The sequence below is a fragment of the Dasypus novemcinctus genome, chromosome 25 (genome assembly GCF_030445035.2).
Source record: "Dasypus novemcinctus isolate mDasNov1 chromosome 25, mDasNov1.1.hap2, whole genome shotgun sequence".
NCBI classification, from domain to species: Eukaryota; Metazoa; Chordata; class Mammalia; order Cingulata; family Dasypodidae; genus Dasypus; species Dasypus novemcinctus.
In genome coordinates, this window is record NC_080697.1 from 46,563,995 (window position 1) to 46,578,975 (window position 14,981).

The following is a 14,981-nucleotide window of genomic DNA, read 5'->3' on the forward strand; positions in this document are numbered from 1 at the left end:
CAATGGTGACGCCTTTTGAGGGTATCTGGGGCTCTCCCTTGACCCCGAATAGGATTCTCATTCCAAATGAGATTCTCATGGCCGAGATGTTGTGAGATCCCTCAGGAATTTTCTGGGCAGCATCTCACAGCCATGTGGTCTGCCAGCCATGTTGTCTGTTGGCCATGTTATCTGCCGTGACCAAAGTCTTCCCTTTCCCTATACTAACCTGCCTCAATCTTATGTCATAAAGCCACTCTAACATTCCAGTCTCTCTAAGTCTGTGGATCCCCTCATCTACATTATACCAATGCAGTTCTGACATTTCAACCACAGGCAGTGTAGGCCACCTTTTGGTCCATCCTTCAGCCAACCACCCAAACAAACTTGTTAGAGCTCTTTCTATTCCTTTTAACCCCTAGAACTACAATATTAAATCCAGAATCTCTGAGTAGTGGACCCATATCAATAAATTCAGCCTGATCCAACTTTATGTTCCTTCCATCATTATCCTACACCCTTAATATCCATTCCTACACATATTCTCTTGATTTCTGTCTATATAAATTGGACAAATCATGTAGTTCTTTTGGAGTGTAATGTACCTCTTCATGGGTCACACTCTATACCTCACCTTTTGGGTATTTCTTTCTCATTATAGGTCTGGAAGAAAAGAGGGTAAGTGGGTGTGGGTCATGAGAAGAGTTAGAAGCCTCTTGCAAGTCAACTATCTCAGGACATTCCATTGCAGCTTCATCTGGAGAAGGATTAATCTCTTCAGACAAAGGAGTAAGGGCTATTTCCTCGGAGGAGGAGGTTACTGGCTTATCATGCACAGCAGGGTTAATCTCTTCAAATGGAAGTTGGGTGGCCGAATCTTTAGGGCAAACCATTACAGATTTTTGTTGCAAAGACTCAGCAGAATCTAGTTACAATGTCTCTGCCATCATCATATCAAACTTTAGGTCTCCATTCCAATTTTCCTGATCTCATTCCTTAATAGTCATTGTGTTCACTTTAACAACAGACATTCTGCAGAGTTGGGAATTCAATTTAAGTTGTAATTCAGTCACTTGCACCATAAGACTCCAGGCCTTGTCTTCAGAAATTTCAAGGCTGCAGCTTCACAAAATAAGATTTTTTTCCAGGGTACACATAGAAAATTTCATGTCCTTCATGCAGTGCTTATATTGGGAATTTGAAGCCTTGAACTCAGTGCTTTATTTTACAATTGTATCTAGCATATTTAAGATCAACCAGCCAATATCATTATACTTTTTAACTCCATAAAATTCTGTCAAGGTGTGAAAACACTCTCACCCAAAGCCTTGCCTTTTATAAGCATTTGAGTAGCCATGTCCAGTAGTGTTATTTTGCATATCTCTATTGCTAACTCATGCCATGGACTATCACTGCCATCCTGATTGCTGGAAATAGAGTCATTAGTGCCTTTGAATCTAACCAGGTCAGAGAACCAATTCCAAAAACTCCAGAACCAATTTAAAAATCTCATCTCTGAAATTTGTCTCAAAAAGCATTCCCAGGGGGAGTATATGGGAACCTCTTATGTTTTTTAATGTAACATTTTTTGAGATGTATATATCTTCAAAAAAATACAGTTTACAAAAATGATGGGTGTGGGGGGTGGGGAGTGGGTTATATGTGAACCTCATGTTTTTTAATGTAACATTCTTTGTGATTTAGTAATGTTAACTTTAAAAAGTGTTAAAATTTTTTTATTATAATAAATGGTAGCAAAGCCTAAAAAAAAAGCATTCCCAGTATCGAATCTGTATTAGTCAGGGTTCTCTAGAGAAACCAAACTGACAGAGATATATACGTTATATATGAATGTTAAATTTTTATAGTAGTCTTTGGATCCTAACAACCTATGCTTTCCATTAACTGTTATTTCACTATGGATATCTGTTTTCTGAGGGTTTGGGGTAAAGAACACTTTGATTAAATATCTGAATGGGAGGCTAGGTAATGTGGAGAATCTACAAAAAGTAAATGGTGTTAATAAAAGAAAAGTGATTTGTTCAAATTGCTCACAGTAACAATCTGCTAATTCTTGCTTGGCCAAGCAACTGGACACCATAACCTGGCCAAGCTGACATATGAACTTAACCATCACATCAACTAAAAAGACAATGACAGTTAAATGTAATACTTGATCCTGGACGGGATCTGATAATGGAGGCGTAAAGACTCAAAAGGACATTTTTGGGGGAAGCAAACATGGCTCAACTGATAGAGCATCTGCCTACCATATGGGAGGGTCCAGGGTTCAATCCCCAGGCCCTCCTGACCCGTGTGGTGATCTGGTCCACACGCAGAGCTGCTGCGCACAAGGAGTGCTATGCCATGCAGGGGCGCCCCTGTGTGGGGGTGCCCCACATGCAAGGAGTAAACCCTGTAAGGAGAGCCGCCCTGCGTGAAAAAAGCACAGTCCATCCATGAATGGCACTGCACACTCGGAGAGAACTGACGCAGCGAGATGATGTAACAAAAAAGAGACGCAGTTTCCTGGTGCCACCGAGGGTGCAAGTGGGCACAGAAGAACACACAGCAAGTTGACACAGAGAGCAGACAATGGGGGGGCGGGGGGGGGAGAGAAATAAATAAAATAAAATAAAGGACATTATTGGCCCATATGAAAAAATCACAATATAGACTGAATGCTTCCTATCAATATTAAAATTCTTAAACTTGGTAATTAAGGTTATTTCATAAATGAATATCCTGTTATTAGGAGATGTACTTGGAATTATTTTGTGTTCAAGGAGCATTATGTATACAGTCTACTCTCAGATGTTGAGAAAATAGATAAGTAGACAGACACAGACTGATAGATGACAGATTAGGTGGGTGGGGGGATGGACGGATGGATGGGTGGGTGGATGAATGAATAGAAAGATAGATGAATAGATTGATAGAACAATACACAAATGTTGCAAAATGTTAAAATCTGGGTATCTGTGGAGGGAGGGGAATTTGGAGTTATCTGTTTGGGTTTTGTATTATTTTTGCAACTCTCCTCTAAATAGAAATTGTGAAAAAAAATAGGAAAAAAAAATACCTGTCTCATTACTTTAAAAAGAAAATACTATTCACATTTTAGCATTTCTCCTTCCCATATTTATATGCCAAGGGATATTAATACTAATATAATGTTTCTTTATTTTTTATTAGAATGGTCTGCACCTTCCGCCATTGGGATAGCTGGGCTTGGTGGAGGATTTGAAATTGGAATTGAGGTATGTGGCTTATGTATATAAATACCATTGTCATAGTCCCTAAAAGTACTTGAAACACAGCATATAAAATTTAGGAGGTTTCCTATTTTTCTTATCCTACCAAATGACATCTATGGTAGTTTTTCACCTTTATTTTCTGGATTAATTTCTACCTAAAATTATCTAAGGGTTTCCATTTTTCTTTTCTTTTATTGAGAGTAAGATTTCTTTCATTCACTGTTTCATTTGACTTGTGGGCATCAGTATAATAAAATGTCTCAATGTCTGAAAAAATAATGATTTACAATTTATGGATTGTTGATTGCAAATTTCCTTATCTACTTCAGTGGGGCATTGACCAATCTAAAGCTCAGTGAGTTTAATATAGTATATCTCATCATTTGCAGCAAAATCCAGTTTTTTGACATTTGGTAGTCAAATTGTTCTTAATGATTTTGGCTTCTATCAAATGAACTAGAAATTCTATACTAAGATACAGTTATTTACAAAGGTCTGTAACACAGGCAATGTCTTATCATTATTTTAATCTTTCATCTCTTATTCTATTGCTTAATAAGTGATAAGTAAATCAAATCCCCTAAAATGCTCAAATCATTTTCTTCTCAAATTTCAGTCTCTTTCTTCCTAAGCTATCCTTTTTGAATTTGTCCTGTTGCCATATTTTAAATTCCCTCAGCCTTATTTAGTGGAAGTATTTTTGCTAACATCTCTACTTGACCTTCTTTACTCATAGCTGCACAAATCTATATATAAAAAGAACATATTTTAGTTTTGCCTCTCATGACTGAATTTTTGTTTTATATTCAACAAAATCAAAGCCTTCAAAAAGATCACTCTCTCGTGGAAAGTGTATTTTCAACACAAGTTTTAGACTCCTTTCCCTTCTGTCTCCCTTCTTACCTCTATGTAGATCATGGCAGTTTTCTTTAAATAAATCATGACCTGCTGAATTACAAGTTCCAGTGAGACATAGCCCAGTGCTTTTCACAACCTTTCTAACATTTATTTTTAAAATAATGGGAGACAAATAATAATAAGTACATTGTTTCAATGTATTAAAGATGAAATGTTTCCATGGTAATTACTTGGAAATAATAGATTTTTTAGCCATTGTGCACACTAATAGCCTTGAAAAACAAATATGAATAAAATGTAGTTCCACATCTAACCAATGTAATAGAAATATTTTAAATAAACATTTTATAAAATGATACTCTTTTTTTTTTTTCAATCTTTAAAGGCTTTATGGTATAGTGGTTAAGCTATAAAGGCAAAGACTCTAGAGTCAGACTATTCAAATTTGATTTAAGTACCTACCAGCTGTGTGAACTTGGAAAACTTACGTTCTCTGTGCCTTAGTTTCTTCATTTGTAAACAGAAACTATTAGCCTTCCCTTGGGCTCATACTAATGATTAAATGAATCAGTATGCAAGTGAAAAGCACTTGTAATGGCATAAGCTATTATAAATATATGTGTATAATTAAAGAAGTTGTAGCTTTACCAAAACATCATGCAGAAAATACAGAGTTCCCATATACCTCCTTCTCTATGGCCAACACCTTTGCATTACTATGATAACTTTGATACAATTGATTTAAAAATATTGCAATAATTGTACAATTAAATATAGTGCATACTTTATATTAGGGTTGACGGTGCTACACAGACTTATGGTTTTATTTTTATTTTAATAATATATACACAATTCAAAATTTTACCTTATAATATTCAAATATATAATTTGGTGCTGTTAATTAGATTAAAATTTTTTTTGCTAGTATCACCACCATCCATTGCCAAAACATTAAAATCAAGCCACATAGAAATTCTATACAATTTAAGTATTAACTACCAATTCCCTACCCTAAACCCAGCTGCTGGTAACCTATATTCTAGATTTTGACTCTCAGTTTGCTTATTCTAATGACTTCATAACAGTGAGATCATACAATGTTTTTTCTTTTGTTTCTGGCTTATTTCTCTCACTATGATGTCTTCAAGGCTCACCATGTTGTTGCATGAATCAGAACTTCATTTCTTTTTAATGCTAAGTAATATTTCATTGTATGTTTGTACCACATTTTGTTTATCCATTCATTGATTGATGGACACATGGGTTGCTTCTGTCTTTTAGCAATTGTGACTATGCTGCTATGAACATTGATGTGCAATTATCTGTTTGAGTCACTGCTTTCAATTCTTTTGATTATATACCTAGTAATGGGATTGCCAGGTCTATACATTTAGCTTTTTGAGGAACTACCAAACTGTCTTCCATAGCAGCTGCACCATTTTACATTGCCACCAGCAATGAATGAGTGTTACTATTTCTTTACATCTTCTTCACTATAATTTTTTTTAAAGTAATCATTCTAATGGGTGTGAAATGGTATCTCATTGTGGTTTTGATTTCCATTTCCCTAATAGCTAATGATCTTGATGTTTCCATGGTAATTTCATGAATTTTTTTAGTCATTTGTATATCCTTTTTGTAGAAATGTCTGTTCAAGTCTTTTGCCCAACCCATTTAAAAATTGCATGTCATTTTGTTTTTGAATTGCCCATATCTGATAATTATTTGCAAATATATTTTTCCCCATTCTGTTAGTTACCTTTTCTTTTTCTTGATGTGATCCTTAGATGCACAGAAGTTTTAAATTTTGATGAAGTCTGATTTATCTATTTTTCATTTTTGCTTGTGCTTTTGGGGTAAAGTTTAAGAAACCATTGCCTAATACAAGGTTCTGAAGAAGTCTCCCTATATTTTTTTCTAGGGGCTTTTAGTTTAGGTTCTTATATGTAGGGCTGTGATCCATTTTGAGTTGTTTTTGTATATTCTGTGAGGTAGGAGTCAATGTCACTATTTTGCATAGGCTATCCAGTTTCTCTAGCACTATTTGTTGAAGAGACTATTCTTTTTCAATAGAATGGACATGACGCCTTTGTTAACTATCAGTTGGCAAGAGATATGAGGGATTATGTCTGAACTCTCAGTTTGATTCTATTGGTCTATTTGTCTGTCCTTGTGCCTATATCATGGTGCTTTGATTATTGTGGTTTTATAATAAGTTGAAAATCAGGAACTGTGTGTCCTCCAACTCCATTTTTCTTTTTCAAGATGGCTTGAGCTGTTGAGGACCCCTTACCATTCCATATAAATTTGATAATTGGTTTTTCCATTTCTGAAAAATGGCATTGTGTTGAATCTGTCAATCACTTTGCATAGAACTGACATCTTAACAATATTTAGTCTTACAATCCATGAACTTGGAATGTTTTTGCATTTTTTTAGGTCCTGTTTGATTTATTTTAGCAATGTTTTGTGGTTTTCTATGTATAAGTCATTATATCCTTGGTTAAATGTATTCCTAGATACTTAATTATTTGCTATTATAAATGAAAAAATTTTTTCTTGATTCCCACTTCAGATTGTTCATTACTAGTATATGGCATATTGAAGCACCACTGATTTTTTGTACCCCACCATGTGCTGAATTTGTTTATTAGCTCTAGTAACTGTCTTGTAGAATTTTTTAGGATTTCCGAAAAAAAAGGCTATGTCATTTTCAAATGGAGAAAGTTCACTTCTTTCTTTCCAATTTGGAAGCTTTTTATTTAATTTTTCTCGCCTAAGTGCTCTGGTTAGAATTTCCAGTACAATGTTGAATAGAAGTAGTGACAGTGAGTATCCTTATCTTGTTTCTGATCTTAGAAGTTTATCTTTCTATCTTTCACCCATGAGTATGATGTTAGCTGTAGGTTATTCATATATACTCTTTATGATTTTAAGGAAGTTACCGTCTATTTCTATTTTTCTAATTATTTACATTAAGAAAGGGTGCTGGATTTTGTCAAATACCTTTTCAGTGTCAATTGAGATGATCATGTGTTTTTTTGTTTTTTTTGTTTTTGTTTTTTGAGGTTCTGGGACAGGGATTGAACCCTGCACCTCATATGTGGGAAACCAATGTGCAACAGCTGAATCACTTTGGCTCCCCTGAATTAGTTTTTTTGTTGTTGTTGTGTTGATTTGTTTTTAGGAGGCTCGGGTGGGGAGGTGGCACACCCTGGACCTCCCATATGGGAGATAGACACTCAATTGCTTAAGTCACACCTGTTCCCCTATCATGTGCTTTATTGCTATGGTTCTGTTAACGAGGTGTTTTATATTAACTAGTTTCCTTATATTGAGCCATCATTTTGAAGAACCAACACTTGGTTTTGTTGATTCACTCTATTGCTTTGCCATTCTCTATTTCATTTATATCCACTCTAATCTTTGTTATTTCCTTCCTTCTGCTCACTTTGTGTTTAGTTTGCTCTTCTTTTTCCAGACCATCCCAGTGTGGGGTTAGATCTCTGATTTGAGATTTTTCTTTTTTTTTATTGTAAGCATTTGGAATTATAAATTTCCCTGTTAGCACTGCCTTTGCTGTATCCCAGAAGTTTTGATAATGTATGTTTTCTTTTTAATTTGTCTCAAGATATTTCCTGATTACTCTTGATTTTATCTTGACTTATAAGTTGTTTAAGGATACATGGATTAATTTCCACAAATCTGTGAATTTTCCACTTTTGCTGCTATTATTGACTTCTGCCTTTATTCCACTGTGGTCTGAGAAGTTACATTGTATAATTTTAATATTTTTTTTAATTCACTGAGACTTGTTTTGTGATCATATATGAACATATATGATCTATCCTAGAGAATGAGCCATTTGCACTAGAGAAGAGTATGTATTCTGCTGTTGTCAGTGAAGTTTGCTATATGTCTATTAGGTCTATTTGGTTTATAGTATCTTTCAAGTCTTATATTTTCTTACTGATCTTCTGTCTAGAAGTTCTATCCATTATTTAAAATGGTGTATTAAAATATCCTGTTATTGTAGAAGTTTTTATTTCTCTCTTCAAATCTGTCAATATTTGTTTCATATATTTTGGGGCTCTGCTGTTAAGTACGTATATATTTATAATTTTTGTGACTTCTTGTTGAATTGACCCCTTTATCACAATATAGTGATCTTATTTGTCCTTCATAACAGTTTATGACTTAAAGTCTATTTTATCTGATATTAGTATAGCTAGCACAGCTCTCTTTGATTACTATTTGCATGTTATATATTTTTTTATCTATGCTTTCACTTTGAACCTATTTGTGTCTTTGAATTTAAGGTGATTCTCTTATAAAAACCATATATTCAGGTTCTGCTTATTTATCCATTCTCTAATCTCTGCCATTGGAGAGCTTAATACATTTACATTTAAGGTATCTACTGATAATGCAGGACTTTCTTGTGCAATTTGCTAGTCTTTGCAGGTCATACCTTTTTTGAACTACAATTTTGTTAATGTCCACTTTCATATTTATTTGGTTTTTTTTGTAATATACCATTCAAGTCCTTCTCATTTATTTCTGTATACATTATCATATATTTTCTTTGTGATTATCATGGGTCTTAAATTTAACTGCCTAAGCCTATAATAATCAATTTTGTTTTGATAGCAACTTAATTTCAATAACTTACACATATACTGTTACAAATACCTTCTATTCCCCCAATTTTTTGTACTTGTTATATATTATATCCTTATACATTGTACATCCAAAATCATATATTTATTATTGCTGCTTATACATTTACATTTTACAACTTGTAAAAAGTAACAAGTAGAGTATATTAGTCAGTCTCGTATAGCAGAGAGAAGTTGGGTGACCATGCTATTGAAGACCAGGACACAAGAAATCTCTGAGAAGGAAGATTTATTAACAGCTGGCCAGGCTTGGCAGACTTCTGTCCAAAAAACCGAGCCCTGAATAGGATTTCTAGGTCCCTTTTATACAGAGAATGTAGGAGCCGGGAGTCAAGTGGTGCTATTATGCAAAAAGGATTTTCTTTGTTAGTTTCTTAGAGTTTTAGGGGTTTGTTTGGATACCAGGTAGGTTTGAATTATCATACCACTCACATTCCAGTTAAGCTTGAATTAACATATCACCCACATTCTATCTAGATGTAAGTTGGAATACACACTGTCTGCATCCTTCCTGAGTATTCAAAGCCTGTAGAGAGCCAATATCACTTAATTGGCTTTCTGGGAACTAGGCAGACTTGAATATAAAATTAAATAAGTTTGAATTTATGCACAAGCCATATTACTTCCCGCATTTGATGTCTGCTTAAGGTTGTTAACCTTCGGCATCACTATTGTAAGTCTCTCTGGACTGACTGATATGTTTATAGAGCCATGAGATGGGTGACTGTGTTTTCACTATACCATTTATTTGGGCGTGTAACCTGCTTACGATGAAAGGGAAGAGGCAAGGAAGTATGGTGCGTACTCTTATGAGGAAGGCAATTATTCCTACCAGAAGTTTGAAATTGTCTGCTATAGACTGCTAATTTCCAAAGGGATTACTTAAATTCCATCCATTTCAGGTTTGCACTGGAACATGAGCAGTTTTTACCATTTTGCTTGTAATTTCATCAATAACCTTTCCAGTGCTGTCTAGTTCAAGGCAGCAATTAGAAAAATTGAACTTTCCACCAGCTCCCCCTTCAGCTGTCAGGAAATAGTCTAGGGCATGATGGTTTTGATGGCTAGCGTTTCTGAATTTAGTTTGCTGTTGGGCTAGTAAGGTTAGAGCATGGGTAGTTTCATTAGTTATTATTTCTACCATAGCTTATAAGTGAACTATTTGGTTTAGCTTATAGATAGGGGTTCAATAACCCCATATGCCATCCACTGCCCAAGTTGCTTGCCCATAGTACTAGACTATACACTCAGGGGGCCATTCATCATCTCCCCAGATAATGACAGCCCTTTTTTCTCTTATGGTTTGATATATTGGTTGCTTCAGCTCTTTCCCTTCTACTAAGGGAATGAGGAAGAAGGAAGGTTTTATTGCATCAAGCATACAAGTACCACACCAATTTTGGGGAAGTTCTCAGAATGCAACTTTCCCACAAATCCAGTATAGACCATTTGGGGCAATAAAGAGGTCCTTTGCAATGGAGTTACACTCTGATTAATTTGGGGAAAAGTGTGATTTATGAGAATGAGGTCAGATTCATTCCATGTTCCCCAAGACTCCATTATATTGGTGGTGTGACTTTGGAATTTCCCCCCTGTACATGTTAAGTTTCCAACAGATATAGAGGAGTTTAGGCAGACCCTTGAAGCACAATATTTTCCTATGACAGAAGTTTGCAAGGGCCACATACCATCTCGGGGGACAGCTGGAAGACCAGTTTCATTATATGGTTGGCTGTAATTGTATTCTCTAGCTTCTCAGGGCCATTGGTCTCCCATATTAATACCCCCACATATGTAGCATGAGGAGACATTTAAGGCTGCCCCTGCTACCTCAGCTAGGTTTATAAAGAGGTTTTTTGCTACTTGTGGAATGGTGGAAAAAGGGTTTTCCATTACTTCATAGAAGGAATGGAACACAGAGTGGACTTTCCTTGTGAATGGGTATTTCCGATACCCACCCAGATGTAGGCTCCTGGGTCTACTCCTTTACCATCAACGTGGAGGCCCATTTGGACTCCCTGGGTCTGCCAGGATTCAGGGCTTAGGATGGTGAGGTTTATGGGGTTACATTGACCACATGACAGTTAATTGGGGCCATTTCTTTGGTGAGGACAGCTGTTTGTCTGGTTGTGCCTGTGTCCCAGGTGGCCCAGGTGACACAGGACCAGTAGGGGCACCTATATATTTGCACCAGAAGCCCCCCCTTGGGCTGCACTTTTCATTTCTGGAGCACACAAATAGTTATTGTTATGAGTATATTCCTGCTCCCAGCTGAACCCTCCATGGTTGGTGTTCCATGGTATCCTGGAGTCTATGACCTGGCATGTGTCAAATAAGACCGACACTCATTGGTTTCGTCTAGTGACTGGGGTGGAGGTAAGTAGCTCCCTGTCTTGATTAAATGTTCTTATTTCCCATTTATGGGAGACTATTGGGGGCTTGGGGTCAAAGCAGGTTATTTGGCCAGATATGTTACAGACACTAGAGGAGATTCCCTGAAACTGGCAGGTGGTTATATGTCGCTTGCAGGTGTACTGGCTATGATATATTAATGTAATATTGACATGGGCCCCCACTCGCACTTCTTGGATACATGGTTTACACTCTGTGGTGCCGACCTGGGACCAGGGGAGAGTCAGAGCTAGTAGGGAAAATAACTGAAGGAACATTGTAACTGCGATTAAACTGGATTCCTACTCTTTGGCTATGCATAGACCAGCTTCCAGGGTGTGATTGGAGCAGAGCTTGGTGTTCCATCCTCAACCTTAGGCCGTGCATGGACCAGTCAGCTTCCAGGGTGTGACTGGAGCAGGGTTCGGCATTTTGTTCTTTCACAAGATGAGTTTGGTTGAGTTGTGTGTTTCCGGAATACAGGTCCAGGACTCTGGGGCAGCTCGCTTGATGCAGCTGTGGTGTATCCATGGGGTGATTTCAGCTACTTTAACTGCAGTGGGGGTGGATAAAATGACAAGATAGTGTCCTCGCCATCAAGAGGTGAGTGGAGCTGCTTTCCAGTCTTTGACCCAGACTGCATCTCCTGGTTTGTACAGGTGTATGGAGCTGCTTAAGCTAATGGGGGCTCTTTCTTGGGCCCAGTGATGCAGGTTTTGTAGAGTTTTTCCTAAACTGATCATTTCCTGGGCTATTGATAAGTTTCCTCTTTCTCTGAGGTCCCCTTCTATATTTCAGATTGGGGGGGGGGTGCTCCCAAAGAGAATTTCATAAGGGCTTAGGCTTAGCTTTCAGCTTGGTCTGGCTCAAACCTGGAGAAGGGCACTCGGGAGTACTTGCACCCATGTTAGCCCAGTTTCTTGGCAAATCTTGGCAATATAAGTCTTTATTGTACAGTTCATTTGCTTTTGAGCTTTGAGGATGGTAAGCGGTGTGCAGTTTCCATCGGATGCACAATACTTTGGCAATCTTTTGAGTGATTTCAGAAACAAAGGTGGGTCCATTGTCAGAGCCAATTGAGAGGGGCAGCCCATATTGAGGAATGATCTCCCAGAGCAGAACTTTGGCCACTTCTTCAGCCTTTTCGGTCCAAGTGGGAAAGGCTTCCACCCAGCCATAAAAGGTGCAAATGAGCGCTAGGAGGTATTCGTAGCCTCCAGATCGTGGCATTTTGGTGAAATCAACTACTAGATCTTCAAGAGGCATGTTGTTGACTTGTTGGACTCCTGGGGCTCAAGTGTGTGTTTTCATGGTAGTCCTGAACTACGGTTGTGGCTAATATTGGAGGCACGGCTATTCTGTGATCAGGCAATGTCCTCCACCCATTTGCTCCTTGTGTCCTGCTCTCAGAGAGTATCCACTCTCTCTTGGCTTGTGTGTATTGCAGTTCCCAGTGATTCAGAGGCTGGGGGATGAGAGCAGGCAGTGTATACTGGAGTTTTGGATAATTAGGGGGTTAGAGAATGAGGGCAGCAGCCAGGTCCTCAGATAGGGATCCTTCTGGCTTGACTCTTTTTGCTTCAGCACCTGCCCTCCGATTTCCTTGAGTGACAGGGCTGTGGCTTGTCTGGTGTCTGTTGCAGTGCATTATGGCCACTTTGGGGGGCTCCTAAACTGCTTCCAGTAGTTCCAAAATCTATGTCCTTTACACCCAAGTTAATGAGTCTTTTTTGTTTGTATAAGGCTCCATGCACGTGCAGTGTAAGGAAGGCATATTTAGAGGCTGTGTAGATATTAATCTTGGCCCCAGCCACAAGTTGTAGGGCTTGGGTGAGGGCAATGAGTTTGGCTTTTTGTGCTGATGTGGTATCGGTAGATGCTGGGCTTCCACTGTGGTTTCAGAGGTAACCACAGTGTATCCCACTTGCCAGTCATTGCCCTGAACAAAGCTACTCCAATCCATGAAGAACTCCATGTCAGGATTTGGTAGTGGCTGATCTTGGAGGTCCAGCCAGCTGGAATACACCTCTTGCAAGGTCTCCAGGCAGTTATGGGTTGGAACTCCCAGCTTGACAGTTAGCAGGGTAGCAGGATTCAGAGTTTTTAATGGGTTCCAGTTAGATGGACAGATTTTCGTGTAATAGGGTCTGATATTTGACCAGGCAGCTGTTAGTAAGCCAGTGTGTTCCTTTGACTTCTAAAATTGTGACACCCATGTGCAGAATCCCAACAATCACAGGCTGCCCAAGAGTTAATTTTATGGCTTCTAGTGTTAGCATTGCTGTAGCAGCTACAGCTTGCAGGCACAAGGGCCATTCCTGGGCTACAGTGTCCAGTTGTTTGGATAGATAGGCTAAGGTCTTTGCCAGGAACCCAGGTACTGAGTGAGTACTCCTACTGCGGTGCCTTGGCAATTACGGATGTAGAGGTAGAATGGTTTACTGAGATCTGGAAGCCCAAAGCTCAGTGCTTCCATCAGAGCCTGCTTGAAAGTGGTGAAAGCGTCTTTCTGTGGGCTTTCCCAGAGCAGGGATTCATGATTCTCCTCCTTTATGGCTTCATACAAAGGGCATGTGAGGACCCCAAAATTAGGGATCCAAAATGCAGCAGAATCTAGCTGCTCCAAGGAATTCTTAAAACTTTGAGCAAGTGCTGGGCTCAGGGAGGCTATAGATTGCTTCTTTTCTTTCAGGTCCTAATTCACGGACACACTGTGCTATTTTATAACCTAGATTCTTGACCTGAGGTAAGCAGATTTGAACTTTCCTTTTAGATACCTGATAACCCTTTTATTTCAGATGTTTTAATAGGGTGTGGTTCTGCTAGCACAGTCTTGGTAGGTGGGACTTCTGAGGATGAGGTTATCTACATATTGGAGGAGAAAACAATTATGGCTTTCTGGTTTAAAGGACTTGAGATCACTGGCCAGGGCTTGTCCAAAAATAGTGGGGACATTTTGAATCCCTAAGGGAGCCATGTCCAGGTTAGCTGTTGCTTTTCACCAGAGCTGGGATTGTCCCATGTAAAGGCAAATATTGGTTGACTCCCGGGTGCTATTCGAATGCAGAAGAAGGTGTTTTTGAGATCCAGGCATGAAAAGTAGACTGCTGATTAGGGTATCAAGCTTAGGAGAGTGTAAGGGTTGGGGACTGCCTGGTGTAGGGTCACTACAGCTGAGTTGATCACTTGCAAGTCCTGGACCAGATGATAGTCCCCATTGGCCTTTTTAACTGGCAAGAGTGGGGTATTCCATGGAGACTGACACAGCTTTAGTATGCTTTCACTCAGCAATCTCTGAATATGTAACTGGATTCTTTCTTGTGCTTCATGTGGAACTGGATATTGCTGTATGCTCACTGGGCTGGCTGTGGGCTTTATTTCCACAATAATTGGAGGAATGTTATGTGCCATCCCTGTTGGGTTGCCCTCTGCCCATACTTTGGGCACATCTTCAAAGGGGAGCTGTGCGGCCGTAGATTGACCAGCTTTGCTGTGGCAGTCTCCATTGTTCCTACAGAGGGAGGGTTAACTCTACTGTCAGAGACTTTGGTGGTCCCAGGGTTAGTGTGGATTGCCCCTTGGCATCAAAGGTAATCTGAGCTTGCAGTTTAGACAGCAGGTCCCGACCCAGGAGCGGAACTGGGCGTTCTGGGAGATATAGGAACTCATGAGTGACTTCTTTACCCTCAATGTTATGGGTCCTGGCTTGGAGGAAGGGCCACTGAGTACTTTTACCAGTTGCCCCTACAATAGTGACTTGTCTTTTTGATAATGGTCCGACTGGCCTTATTACAGACTGTTGAGCCCCAGTGTCAAC

The 14,981-nt window shown here is 38.8% G+C and overlaps 1 protein-coding gene across 1 annotated transcript in view; it reads left to right on the forward strand.

Annotated features, from left to right (window-relative positions):
• Positions 1 to 14,981, forward strand: part of SH3YL1 (SH3 and SYLF domain containing 1) — a 132,164-nt gene that overhangs the window by 52,115 nt on the left and 65,068 nt on the right. The window contains exon 5 of the mRNA XM_058287979.2: positions 3,175 to 3,239. Coding sequence (XP_058143962.1) covers positions 3,175 to 3,239 — 65 coding nt within the window. The remainder of the gene's footprint in view (positions 1 to 3,174; positions 3,240 to 14,981) is intronic.